At 37.0% G+C, this 14848-nt stretch overlaps 2 protein-coding genes across 3 annotated transcripts in view; one reads left to right on the forward strand and one right to left on the reverse strand.

The window, feature by feature from the left end:
* Window positions 1-14848, reverse strand: part of NDUFAF2 (NADH:ubiquinone oxidoreductase complex assembly factor 2) — a 107451-nt gene that overhangs the window by 82486 nt on the left and 10117 nt on the right. The gene's annotated exons all lie outside the window — the stretch shown is intronic.
* The window catches only part of ERCC8 (ERCC excision repair 8, CSA ubiquitin ligase complex subunit), a 30636-nt gene that overhangs the window by 13057 nt on the left and 2731 nt on the right, over window positions 1-14848 (forward strand). For both annotated transcript variants that reach the window (XM_063321518.1, XM_063321519.1), the window contains 4 exons: window positions 1356-1459; window positions 4264-4388; window positions 9072-9269; window positions 14283-14369. In XM_063321518.1, the coding sequence (XP_063177588.1) occupies window positions 1356-1459; window positions 4264-4388; window positions 9072-9269; window positions 14283-14369 (514 nt within the window). The remainder of the gene's footprint in view (window positions 1-1355; window positions 1460-4263; window positions 4389-9071; window positions 9270-14282; window positions 14370-14848) is intronic.

The following is a 14848-nucleotide window of genomic DNA, read 5'->3' on the forward strand; positions in this document are numbered from 1 at the left end:
AAGCTCTTTCTAGGCCTTCATTAAGAATATTTCAATGAACTGCTTGCAGTTTATTGCTCATTTTACAGTCAGCTCAAGCGTCAGTAATATCTCTATTCACAGTCCTAGAATATTTGTTTGCAGCAAAGTAATGTGTTGTCAGCATATTCAGTTGGAATACCACTTGGAAGTTAACAGAATCACTCTGTAGTGGAGGGAAGGCATAAAAGAACAAACTAGTCATTAACTTTTTCAGATGCAAAACAGGTAAAGAGTAACAAGTGGTTTTGCTCTGGTCAGTTCGTATATGTATACTATATATATTCCCAACATTAATGCACTCATCTAACTTGAGAACGCACAGGAAAAAGTACTTCAGTTAGAAGACTGCTTATCTAACAGTTTGATTGGGTATATTTTCCAGCTGTAGATCAAAGAGATGCAGTTGTTTTAGTTCAGTGGGCATGAGAAATTATTTATGTTTTGGAGTTGTTTTTTTTTTTTCTCCAAAAGGACAGTTAAGTTGCTGGGAACTGTGCAAATCATTTCAGTAACTACATCTACACTGGTGACTTAGTGTACGGGAAGCAGTCTTTTCTATGAATTTACCTCCTCTCTATGCCTGGGCCTCTTGTGGTGCACAAAGAAGTATATAACTGAAATGCTCACATGAAGCTGCCGTACAAAGTGCACTGCCTGCAATGTTGCTGTCTAAGCGTGTACCTAGTACCAACAGTTATCATTGCTTTTGTTGCTGGCAAAGACACAATGTGAGCAAAGCATGAGCATGCAGCCTGGGAACCAGAATGAATCACAGCAGCTTGTCGTTCTGTCCTTGTGCCACCCTGGTAACGTAGACAAAGCCAGTGACTTCCCAGAGAAGCAAGCTCTCAGTGTTTCTCTGCCATAGTACGGTATGACAACAGAGCATATAGATCTATCCAGCCTTCGTGTGTGTAGCCAACTTCTGTACAAGTCATACTATAGATTTGCAGTGGCCATTACAGAAAACGCTGGAGGTCTGTAGCTACAGTTTAATCAACAGCAGAATGAGCAAGTTTGTTCCTAGTCTGTGTGTATACGCAAGGGTGTTACGTTGTAGACAAAGAGGCAAGTGTATTGTATTGTAGACAAAGATTCACTCTTAGAAGCCTGTGGTCTACCAGCTGTATTTATTAATACATGTACATGAATGTCTGAAGTCTTTCTTAAGTATCTTTTCATGAAATTTTGTTGGCTTGAATGTGACTGTATGGTGAGTAGTTCAAAATAGTTGCTGGGCCAGGGTGAGTGCCTGGTGGGTTGGCTAAAGACAGTCAGTCATTGAAGCAGGATGCACACAATTTCCCTAATATATGCAAATCTGTTTTTCTTAGTGCTGATAGTAGAGTAAAATTATGGGATGTGAGGAGAGCATCTGGATGTCTGAGTACACTTGATCAGCACAATGGAGAAAAATCCAAAGCTGCTTCTGAGTCAGGTAATACAGACTGTAACTGGTGGTAATCCACGTGTAACTAGAAGCATTCTTATATTTCATAAATGTGTTGGTGGAGAATATGGAGATAATCCAGTTGTTACCTACTGGGTAACATAGGCCATTGGATCTCATTCAGTTGCTTCTGTTATAGAGACAGTGTTTGTGGCTGGGGATCTTGTTTAGAGAGATCTCCTTGGCAACAGTATTGTATCTGTTCAAAATGTTTTTCCCCTTTAAATGGGAAATTTTGCAATCTGTTTTATGGGCGGAAGAATTCATTCCTGATGTAGATTAGGTTTTATATAAAGATCAATCACTTCATACTTCATAAGCTGTTCCAGGAGTTAATTACCCTCCTTTAAAAACAGAGACAATACAAAGAAAACCCACAAAAGTGGATTCCTTTTCCTGTTTAAATTAGTCTTGCTTCCAGCGCAAGCCTCTAGAATATTTTTCTTATATGTGGTGCTGTAAAATCAATTATATTCCTTTTATACTGAATAAAGTATACAACAGAGTATTAATATGATTATATTTAATTTTGCAGGAAGCTAAATTACACTCTTACTACAGTACAGTCAACTGCATTAATGGTGCCTTGTATCAGTTGTTATTAGCTACGATGTTAACATTTTTATGTACCTGTATTTTCAGGTCACATTCCTGTACCTAAGGGGGGAAAAAAAAAAAAAAAAACTAAATCAGAGGGAAGCTTCAGAATTTTAAATTACAGTTCATGAATTTTGGTCAATTCTGGACAAAAGATATTTAATTTTGGCAGGCCAAAAAAGTACTTGAACAATCACTGTTCTGAGGTAGAAATAAATAGTATTTGGAATTGAATCACAATGCATACGCCATATCATGGCTCTGAAAAAAAGGATTTGTGTAGCATAAATCATAGTGATTAAAGCTACAAGTTGGTGTTGTTTATGTGCAACTTAAAATGCATGTAGAAAAATGCATACGTATTTCTGTAAAATCAAACTAATTTTCCAAAATGTACAGTTAGAGGGTATGAAGTAGCCATAAGTGTCTGTTTTAATAACCATGCTCTCTACTGTGTAAATTGTAGTGCAGTAATACAGATGTTTGGTTCTGACAACTTTAAATTTCACTGAAATTCAAGAAATTACTGAAATGAAAATGCTATAAAGAAATCTAAAACTTACGAAAAAAGAAAAATTTGTTTAAATTTTGTTTTACGAAAAATGAAATTCTATGCAACTCCCAAAGTAATTAGTGCCATTTTACACATTCCTTTGAATAATGCGTTGTCTTGTTCAAACACAACAACTTTCTTTCCAACTTTATTTCTCTGTCTGACAGGTTCAAGATGAGTTTTTTGATAATCTAATGGCAATCAGATAGACTAGGATATTAAATATATTGAAATATAGCTGAACTAAATCAAAAGCAGCTAACATTTATTTTTTATAAAATCTTTGAAAAACATAACACTTTTTACCTAAGAGGTACGTGTAAATTGTGTACTGCAGTATAATGCACAGATACCTTGTCCAATTTTCAGTGAGTTAATTTATGGGCACCATAATTAGGTTTGCTGTGGTAGCATTCAGTTGGATTTTAGCTACTTTAACTTAAGAATGTGCAGTATTGCAGGGTGAACTCAACGGAATTCATTTTTAGTACTCTGTAACAATACAGAATAGAACAGAATATTCAGTTGGAAGGGACCTACAAAGATCATCTAGTCCAACTGCCTGACCACTTCAGGGCTGACTAAAAGTTAAAGGATATTATAGAGGGCAATGTCCAAATGCCTCTTAAACACTGACAGGCTTAGGGCATTAACCACCTCTCTGGGAAGCCTGTTCCAGGGTTTGACCACCCTCTTGATAAAGAAATGCTTCCTAATGTCCAGTCTAAACCTCTCCTGGTGTGGCTTTGAACCATTCCCACACGTTCTGTCACTGGATACCCGGGAGAGAAGGTCAGCAGCTCCCTCTGCACGTCCCCTCCTCAGGAAGCTGTAAAGAGCAATGAGGCCGCCCCTCAGCCTCCTTTTCTCCAAACTAGACAAGCCCAGAGTCCTTAGTCGCTCCTCATAGGGCATTTCTTCCAGCCCTTTCACCGGCTTTGTTTCCCTCCTCTGGACGCATTCAGGGGCCTTCGCATCCTTCTTAAATGGTGGGTCTCAGAACTGCACAGGGTACTGCAGTTGAGGCCGCACCAGCGCTGGATACAGTGGGATAATCCCCTCTCCTGACCGGCTGGTGATGCTGTGTTTGATGCACCACGGAACGTGGTTTGCCCTGTTGGCTGCCAGGGGCCACTGCTGGCTCCTACTGAGCCTGTTGTCGACCAGCACCCCCAGATCCCTCTCTGTAGGGCTGCTCTCCAGCCACTCCTCCCCCAGTTTATACTTGTGCCTGGCCACCCCAGATGCAGGATCCAGCATTTGTTCATGTTAAATATCATGCCAGTGATGACTGCCAAATGCTCCAATCTATCTAGATTCCTCTGCAAGGGCTCCTGTCCCTCAAGAGAGTCAACAGCACCTCCCAGTTTGGTATCATCAGCAAACTTGCTAATGGTGCATTCAACTCTGGCATCCAAATCACTAATAAATATATTGAACAGAACTGTCTCTGGAATTGAACCCTGAGGAACACCTCTGGTGACCAGTCGCCTGCCAGATGCTTTTATAAACTAAAAGTTAAATTATGAATTTACCATGTTACCATTTAAACCGCATTTTCAGTATTATACATTGAAATAAAAACGTAAATACAAATAGCAATTCCTCTGTTGAAATCTGAATGAGTCCTTTTTCCTGACAGCAAGTACTGCTCACAATGGGAGAGTTAATGGTTTATGCTATACAAATGATGGACTTCATCTGTTGACCATTGGTACAGATGATCGGATGCGACTTTGGAACAGCTCTACTGGCGAAAACACGTTAGTAAGTTTTCAAGGATCTTCGGTTATGTTTTTACTTGCACTTAATTTTAGAAGATTTGTAATTTGTGCAATTGTCATTACAACTTTGGCTGTTTATTCATTTTCATAATCTTGTCATTAGAAAATTTTGTGAGCAATATTTTTCCAGATTTCTTTTCTTATTTCTACTTCTTATAAAAAAAGAAAAAAAAGAGTATGAAGAAGCCTGGATCTACTTAAAATTCAAATATGGTAACTTTATATTCATTAATTTGTAAGCATAGCTGAAAACACTTCAGACAGTAATGAAAACCTGAATATGCAGTGAGTGTTGGTAGAAATTTATTTTTTTTAACTATTAATTGTCAGCATGCTATCCACAGGGCAGTTGTCCTTAGCTGAGAATTTCACTGATTGACTGCCTTGCTTTCTTCCAACTTCCTTTGTGTTTTTCTGGAATCTCTCTTGTGGAGTTGTATAGCAGTATTAAAAGTATCTATCCCTCTACATTTGCATTGCAATCAAACAGCGGGGCAGGGGAATTAAATCTTTACTGCTGCTCCAGTCCTTTCTACGGCTTGTTTTTTGCTGAAGGTTCCGATTTTGGTTTTCCGTTCAGAAAATGAAAATTGTTTCCTATGTTTATTTTTCAAGAAGAACACGCTAGGTAAGTCAGTTTGTGTGGGATTTTAGCCAGTTGTGATTACGGTCTGTCATTGCTGTCAGGAAAGGAGGAAATTTTACACTACCTTAGAAATCTTTTACTTCTGCTGCTCAGTTTCAGAACACAGCAAAAAGAATTCCTTATAGATATTTAAATGAAAGGATTTTTCTGTCTCCATGCTACCCATATTTGCCAGCTTGTTCTCAGCACTTCATATACAGACATCTTTCTGTCTTCAAATTACCATTACCAAAGTAGATAATAGAGTTTGTTCACTCTCCTGTCACCAGCTGGATCACTGTTTTTTGTTTTTCTGTGCCTGTTAGTTCATTGACTTGTTTCATAGGCTATTTTACAGTTTTCTTATTTGGTGTGGAATAGCTTGATCCTGCTTTGTTTTTTCAAGTCCAGAGTTACATTGTCCAGAGTACTGTGTTTTCACACACTGCCCAGAGGTGTTGCTTAAAATAATTGTAAGGCACCAGCAGACAAATAAATGCATGTACAGGTAATAAAAGTTCACACCATAGTGCCTGTGTTTACCCTACTAGCTAGTCCTTGTGATCTCCATAATTTTTTCTATACCTTTCAAAAGGTATAGAAATTAAGCCATGCATATGATTTTTTTTGAGTCAAATTTCGGGCCTAGTGGATTGTTTCAGTTAGTAAGAGAAGTGAATGCTGGGAGCCCTACACATCTTGCCTACGTCCTTTATCACAAAAAGGAATAGAAAGCCCTGATTCACTGAGTATAGGAAGAATCAAACAGAAGGAGGCAGGTTTTATGTTTGTCTGTGTGCTCAAAAGACAAAGTCAGTTTTTAAGATCTTTCTTCAGTTCTTGTTTTGGCAGCATCCTTTCCTTTCCATAGCTCCTCTATCAAGCAGGAACATTTACACTGAGTATATCCATATAATTTACTTTTCCCAGCCTACACTCCTCCTTTTCATTGTACACGCCTTTGTTATGAGCAGTGTTGTGGCTTGGGAATTGTTGCCGATAGAGCTCACATGCTGTGTAAAGGAGTTTAATTGCTCTTTACCAGCAGAGTAATATGACTTTTAAACGACTAGCATCAACAAGACTTAACAGAGTCAATATTTACAAACTCTGTCTTTACAAAATGAGCGATATTATCCACAAAGAGCTTGACAGAAGCTCAACATCTGATGAAAATGTCCTCTCAATATGAAAAAATATCAATCTACTTGTATGGTAATCAAACTCTCTTTGTATATATTTTTATGATGATTGAAAGAGATTTTCTCGGGGCTCCTTTTTATTATAGTTTTCTTCCATAAGTGCTCTTTGCTATGAAAGAATGTACTTTAAAAACAGAGGAAGAAGTAGTTGTCTTCCTTACCTCGCTCATGTGATCGATGCATATATTGGCCTCAAAGTTTCAACTCAAGCAGTTGATGGGAGTATGAATCAAGAACCTGACAAAGGAAGGCATTTGTATTAGAATATCTGCTTGATAAACTTTACAATTCTGTTAGCCTATAGTCAAAAGATTTCACACTTAGGATTTTATTTTTTTTAACTACGGGCCACTTTTCGGTAGGGATCTTTAAAATTAACCCAGAGAACTTTGGCAACGTGGTATGTAGAAGTGAATTTCTGTTTTTCAGCACAAATTAAGAGCATAGGCTGTAGGACAATATTATTTGAAAACAAAGCATTTTATATATAATGCTATGTAGTATTAATGAATTTACAATTTAAATACTGCTTTTTAATTAGAAAAAAATCCTTCTTTTAAATCATAATGTGTGAATTTGAGGTGTTCACAGTAGAATTCTCCCTCTCATGAAAAAAAAGTATGTTTTATTTGTCAAAATTCTAATGCGTTGTTTTAATTAAGTTTGTTTAGAGGTAAGCTATACTGTTCTCATGAATATATTTCTGTATTTTCTTATGAATACACTTTTGATGTATGATAGGACCAAATTATACTGATGTATCCAACTGGAATATTTCCTACTGTACTTGTAAACTTTCCATGTTCAACCTTTGGTGAGATTTTTATCTGTATAGGACTTGTCAAGAGCTTGAAATGTACAGACGCTAATAAGCTATAATTCTTATACTGCTATTTGCAAGGCTTCGCACACACCTCACAAGCCAGGTATTAGAAATGTGGCATTTGCTCCTATTTCAGCTGCCCTTACAGGAGACAGCATTGAATTTCTCAGTGGTGATTTAGCTTTGCTTAGAAGATAGGCTTTTTATCACTCTTAACTACTCCATGATAATTTAGCACATTATTCTTTACTTGCTTTTCCTTCATGAATCACTTTCTTCTAATACCTTCACTTATGCCATCCTTCTGCTCACCCTTCAGTTGTTTTCACACTGCCTATTCATCATCTACTTTTTCTTGGTAACTCATGAGGGAGAGATGCGGAATCTTTCCCTACGTTGCAGATGTTTTTCCTCTGTTCCTTCTTCCCCAAGCAAGGGGTGACTTGCTGAGAAATCCTTAAGGCTAAGTTCTTGCATTGTCAAGACTGATGCTTCTGTTCTTTGCCATCCTACTGGCGTATACACTGCCATACAGTTTTCTGCAACATCGGTAAACTGTGATAAATAAAGGGCACTTATAGGGTAGAGAGTATTGTAGATCAATTTTTCTTCAATATGAGGACTAAAGTCTTGCAGTATTGGGACAGTACTGTTTAATATCACCAATGACATAGACAGTGGGATGAAGTGCACCCTCAGCAAGTTTGCAGACCACACCAAGCTGAGTGGCGCAGTTGACATGCCTGAGGGAAGGGATGCCATCCAGAGGGACCCAGACAAACTTGAGAAGTGGGCCCATGTGAACCTCATGAGGTTCAACAAGACCAAGTGTACATGGGTTGGGGCAACCCCTGGTATCAATGTAGGCTGGGGGATGAAGGGATTGAGAGCAGCCCTGTCGAGAAGGACGTGGGGGTACTGGTAGATAAAAAGCTGGACAGGAGGCAAGAATGTGAGCCCACAGCCCAGAAAGCCGACTGTATCCCGGGCTGCATCAAAAGAAGCGTGGCCAGAAGGTTGAGGGAGGCAATTCTGCCCCTCTACTCTGCTCTTGTGAGACCCCACCTGGAGTACTGCATCTGGCTCTGGAACCCTCAGCACAGGAAAAACATGGACCTGTTGGGGTGGGTCCAGAGGAGGGCCACAAAAATGATCAGAGCGATGGAGCACCTCTCTTATGAGGAAAGATGGGAGAGGGTTAGGGTTGTTCAGTCTGGAGAAGCAAAGGTGCTGGGGAGACCCTATTGTGGCCTTTCAATACTTAAGGGGGGCTTTTGAGAAAGATGGGGACAAGCTTTTTAGCAGGGCCTGGAGCAATAGGAAAAGGGGTAATGGTTTTAAGCTAAAAGATGGTAGATACAGGCTAGATATACCGAAGAAATTTTTTATGCTGAGGGTGGTGAAACAGTGAACAGGTTGCCCAGAAACATGGTAGATGCCCCATCCTGGAAACATTAAAGGTCAGGGTGGATGGGGCTCTGAGCAACCTGACCTAGCTGAAGAAGTCCCTGCTTATTGCAGGGTGCTGGACTAGATGACCTTTCGAGGTCCCTTCCAACCCATATTATTCTGTGATTATATGATTTATAACTGTATACTGTGCATAAGGGTTCTTTTAATAGATTCAATATCTGAGAGAAAACTATTATGTTGGATTATCTACAAAAATGTTTAAGGCAGTAATTCCTGAACCAGTTCTAATTTCAGTGATAGTTAAAAGTGCTCAGTATAGATCTGACATCCAACAGCCTGTGTAAATTCTGTTCTGCTGATTTGTAGGCATATCTTTCTTTCCCTTTCTTAAAGTTGATATTAAGGAGAGTGAACTCTAATGAAAAGAAAAATTATTCTCTTCATAGACATCTGTAATTGGAAATCTCAAGAATCACATGAACATTGGGAAGCTTAAAATTAATTGTTTTGGGTATTGAAGAAGAAATGAAACTGACCTTTTCATGTAAAATTATTTCCTGTAGTTTTAATTAATAGCTAACTGTATAATCCTTCATTTTACAGGTGAATTATGGGAAAGTCTGTAATGAAAGTAGAAAAGGACTCAAATTCACCGTCTCCTGGGGCTGTAATCCAGAGTTTGCCTTTGTACCATATGGTAGTACCATTGCTGTTTACACAATTTTCACAGGAGAGCTGATAACAATGCTTAGGGGGCATTATAGTACTGTCAACTGCTGTGTACTTCAACCTAATTTTCAGGTAAGTTAAGTACAAACAATATTCCAGACAACCTGGGATATTTATGCAGATTGCCAAAGCATTTGCACAAAAAGTGTTAACTTTTTCAGGGATGTGCTTTGATCAAAGATCATGACATAAGAGGGATTTCTGTAGCCTATGTGTCAAGTGAGAAAAGTTTGGTCATGTTCTTGGGACAGGCCTTTCTATATTGGGTTGTTCCTTCCACAATTCATTTCGTGTCACATACGTAACTTTTCAATATAACTAGTAATTTCTTGGTTTATATTGTCATTAATAAATTGTATGCATTAAGGCTTTTTCCTGTTTTCTCTAAGACTGAAGAGGAGGCGTTTGTCTTTCTCTGAGATACCTAAGACAAATCACAGCAAGAAAGAATGTGGAGTGCATTTAGGTGAAGTGCCTTGGTATTGCTATCAGTACTGAGAAACCTCTCGAGTACCTCGCTATGGTGATCTTGCTCAAATGCCTGTAGTTATACTAATTACTGTATCTATGAACAATTTGCATCAAGTGTTATGAACGTGATGAGCTTCTTATATTAACCTGAGAACATTTCGCCTAAGAAATACCATAATGTTACAGGGATTCGTGGTACTGACAGACTTTTTTTCTTTTCCTCTGCCTTTTTTTTCTTTCCCTCTGCCTCTATGGTGTATTTTTCTCTTCTAATAAAAGGCTCAAGTGTAACAGATCTTAATTTGTTTTGAGTTACTTTACAACATACTGTTCTTATAGCTTGTGGTGTGGCAAAAGCAGAGTGGATGTTTGGATTTTAAGTATGGATTTTAAGGCCATTACATATTTGCCGTCAGGTGTTGAGGATTGTACTTCATGTTCCAGGTCCTCCTTTCTCATGTTTTGTTTCTGAAATATAAGGCAGAAATTAATACTTGAGGCAGAAAGGGCACATGGGTATCTTTTCGTGATGGCTTATACAATACATCACAGAAGTGAATCTGGTAGCTCTTGTTTTGGGTCCAGAAACTTTGACTGAAACAATGTTTCCCTATCACTGAGATGGACTTCACTGAAAGTTTTGGACACATTACAGATGAAGCAGTAGAGCTCAAGCTAGTAAGCCTTGCTGGACCTGGAAAGCAGTTCTGGCATGAACAGGCAGTGAGATACTAGATCCACTGAAAGGTGGTATATTCACATCATAGCTAAGGCACAACTTTTCTGGACTATTCTTGACTAGCTTAAAAAGTCCTTTGTGTTTTTAAGAAGCAGTAACATGTTTATATTAAGTCATCTTTGGTATTCTTTTTGATAAGCTGAAGAGTTGAGGCTCATTAAATCTCACTGTAAATCATGTTTTCCAGCCCTGGAAACGCAAATCTCTTTATAGTGTCTCTGTCTTGGCTTTTAAGATCCTTAGAAAAGGATCACTCATGTAAGCGTGTACACAGGAACTGTGTAAGTCGCTATAGCTGTAGGTTTATGTTGGCAACAACTTCATTTGTTTATCTATTGTGATTCCTGATTTTCTTTCAGAATCACCCTTATCGAGAGTTCAGTTCTATATTCTATAAGTATGACTGGATTTTATTTTTCTTTAAGTGCTCTGCTTGTGGTTGTATTAAATTGTTACTCTGATGGAATAACATTACTATAGTCAGTGTGTCAACACCAAAGGTAGTGCCAGTGTTATTTTGACTGTTTGTGTTCACACCTATACTTCCGAATAGCTCGTTCTGTCTTGAGACAATTAAGTACATTCATCAGTCTTCATATAATTGCAACATTTCCAAGTTAAAACTCCTTTTCTGAGAATGCAGTCGTTTGTAAAATTTATAGTTACCTGTTATATTTTACTCTTGCAAACAATATTAAATCACTATGTTAAAATGCTATTCACACCTGTGCATTTCTATTTTCAGTTACTCATAAATAAAATCAGTGTTGCTTGACAAAATCTGCTTTGTAACAAACCATTTTGACTGATGCTGTTTATATTCCTATATCTTAACTCTACAGTAACTGAATTGTTTAATCACCTTTTCCATTGTCCTGTTTAGGATAAAAGAAATATCAGTTTGTTTGTATCTGCATCATCCCACATTTTTTTTTTTTTCTGGATGGCATATTAGCTCACTTCCAGCTTCATAGTATTTCAATACATATTAAAACATAATTAATTTAAGCAAACCAGAAGTTTTCTTAGACAACTCTTCTAAATCTTTCTGATATAAGCTGTGCACCTACTAGTGAAATGTGTAGCAGATGGCTTTCTAACATTTTTCTTACTTATTAGCACATTGGAAATTAGTACACTGTCTTCATATGAAACAAGGTTCACATCTTGTGTGCGTAGTTTCTACCATTTCCGTCTCATTGTGAGTCTCTGTAGTTTTTAAGAGTTTTCTTTATATTAATAGTCTTCTAAACTTTTTCTGCTATCTTTAATCCTGATGACTGGTTTTTGTCCTACCCGCTGTCAAATCTGGTCCTTAGATTTTCATATTATTTTTTATTACATTAAAAGCTTCTGATTTATAGTTATTGCTGCCAGTCCCTCACATTCTTTCTGTTCATTAGCTGTGTTTTAAACATTGTCTTTATTTCACCTCATAACTGGAGTATGCTCCAAAAGGAATATTTTAACTTTGCACCAACTATGTATTTGACGTGAGAAGTGTCTTCTGTTTGCTCAAAACATTATAATCAAATATAGTCACTGATACCCAAGCAACTAGCTATATCTGTTTTATCTGTACCTGTTATATCTGTATCTATTCTTTTGAGGTCCAAATTAACTAGCTGGCTTGTGTGGAATATCTTTTGTGTTTAAAACATTGTGTGGAGCTGTGTCCACAGAGCGGTGTGAGATTTAGTTAATGCGTGTATATGTGCCTTTTGAGATCCTGGGAATAGAGCCATAAAATCCACTACATTATTGTTGGCCTAAATTGTTCTTACGTAAATATCTCTGTAAATTTAATAAGATGTTAGTCTGCTTGAGTAATAAGAACTGCAGAATTTGGCCCTTTAATAAGAGCCATTAATTTAATAGGAGGTGGTAATTTCAAGGGTGGTGTGGAAGAGGAGGTCTTCATTGTGCAATCTCTTAGATGATGTTTACTGTTGGATCTAATAAACTAGATACCAGTGTGCCATATTAGCTGCTTAAAATAATTAAAGTAAACAAACAAGACCTACGTTTCCCTTTCAGAAAAAGAAATGGAGTAAAGCACCATGCACAAATAACATGTCATAAAATATTAGGCATGCATCAGGAAACAATTTTGCTTTAACTTATAGCTACTTGTATTGTTTGAGAAATATCAGTGACATCTGCAAAGGTATTTGGGAAATCCAATGGCAGGCTAATAAGTAAAATACACTGAAAGTTAAATTAGGTTTTATTTACAATCTTTCCTCAGGGACTTAAAGCATAGTATTTCCATATATTGTACCGTAAACATGCATAGAGCATGTTCGTAGTAAAATATATGTGTATGTCCTATGCTGCATGGAGCTTATTGGCTCTTTTTGACTGACTTAAAGTATGAGTCACCATTTCAGGTTTTAATAATTAATTGTAAGTATTACTCAATGCAGTGGATATTAACTGAAGATCTTGCAATGCCAGGATCAGAAAGTGAGACAAGTGGTAATAAAGATTAAATGGAATTATGCTGATGTCACCATGACCTTGCTTAAAAGGAGAGATTTTGGCATGGAAGGAGTTTTTAAAGTTATAGTGATATTCTGTATCCTGTCAAAGACAGGAGGCCTGAGTGGAGTACTGCTGACAAAGTGGCGTTTGACCTACACCCTGTAGTAACTTTGACCTGTCTTCTTTTAAGCAAAATAAGTAGGATGTGTTTTATGCATGACCAACTTCATGCACAGGAACAGTTTTACAAAAGTGAGTATGTTAGCTCTCTTGAGTAAGATTACCCACATAAATGAGTATTTATAGGAATAAGGCATTAAATTCCTGCGCCATCAGTGTAATTCATGCAGTTCTAGAATTAAATATACAAAATAGAAGAGACTTTCTGCAAAGACAGAACTTAAGTTGAATCAATGTATTAATAATGCGCACAAAGTTGCTAGTTTAAGTATAAAAGCCAACATGCTTGAAGCAAGGCTTTTATGCTGTCAGCCTGAATACAGAAAAAAATACTTTATATGTTTCATTCAGGCAGTTTAAACACACAGCAATACAGAACTGTTGTCAGACATTGCATCCACTATTAGAGCAAAATTTACTGCAAAGATGGTGCAGTATTTCTCATTAGCAACATTTCCTCAGTTTAAAGTGAAAGAGAAATCTGTATTTCCTTTATTAAAGAACTGAGAAAACTAAGCTATATTTGACTGTTAGCTGTTTGGTGTAGAGACTGTTTGCTTCCATGTGTTTGCAGGGTGCCGTGCACAATGGGATCTCAGTCCTTAGTCATTACCATAATAAATAGAGTTATTTATATTAAAAATAATAAATTGATCTTTCTGATCTCTGCCTTCCCTACAGGATACAAGGCTTCAAATTGTTCTTTATTTGTTCTTTTCTTTCCCTGGGCATACTGAAACTATGTTTACTTAATACTTCTTTGTTCTATATGTCTGCACTCTTCTAACATGTATTACTAGATGCTTTTAAGTTGATTCATATTTTTCAATTATAAGAAAAAAATTTTCCCTTCCCCCCTCCCCCCCCCCCTTACTTTTCCATTGAATAATCTCATAAGATCCCTGACTTTAAAATAGGTGTCTTCTCGTGACACGTGAAAGAGGGAAGAAGAAAAGTGCATTTAAGCAATAAAGTTCATTTAAATGTGGGTAGTGCTCTTTTGGTCAGCAATCTGAGAAAAATGTAAAACTCACACATTTTGTTTTGGCATGTTATTTAAAACTGTTTATCAAAATTATAGTACAATTTAGAATTTGGATATTTGTCTTTATTTTAAAGTAAGTATTTCATACACTTTTTTCCCCAACATTATATCTATGTTGCTGTTCAGTAAATTTGTGTAAAAGTAATTTTTGCATGCTTTCTTAAAGGAACTTTATAGTGGTAGCAAAGATTGCAATATCCTTGCATGGATACCAGGTCTTCGAGAGCCAGTTCCTGATGACCTTTCTGAAAAGGTAATGAGTTTTTGAGTTTGAACTATACTTTTTATACTTGGGGAGGTGGTGTTTTAAATATGAAGTATGTATTTCACCATCAAAATTTGTAAAAACTCCTAATTAAGAGGAGAGTCACCTGTTGTTTCTGTGCAATCATTTGATTGTTGTGGTGTTTTGAGGGGATGTTTTCTTTCATAGTCTAGTAAAATCTTTTACAGTCTTCTGGCTTCTCACTTAATTGAAAATAGTGTTTGTCATTTGGCTATCAGTCTTTCAACTTCTACTTTAACTTCCTTAATTTCCAAACTGGTTTTTGTGGTTTATGCTATTTTGTATACTGTGTATTAAACAGTAAGATTAGGGATGCCACATTTAATACCCAAATATTTTTGATGCAGAAATATAATAAAGAAGATTCTAAACAAGCTTATTTTAGTGTCTGAGGCAAGACAAATTTTGATGTGTGTGAATTGTTTTTTCTTAGTCTGAAAGAACAA

The sequence above is a fragment of the Chroicocephalus ridibundus genome, chromosome Z, assembly GCF_963924245.1.
Source record: "Chroicocephalus ridibundus chromosome Z, bChrRid1.1, whole genome shotgun sequence".
Taxonomy (NCBI): Eukaryota; Metazoa; Chordata; class Aves; order Charadriiformes; family Laridae; genus Chroicocephalus; species Chroicocephalus ridibundus.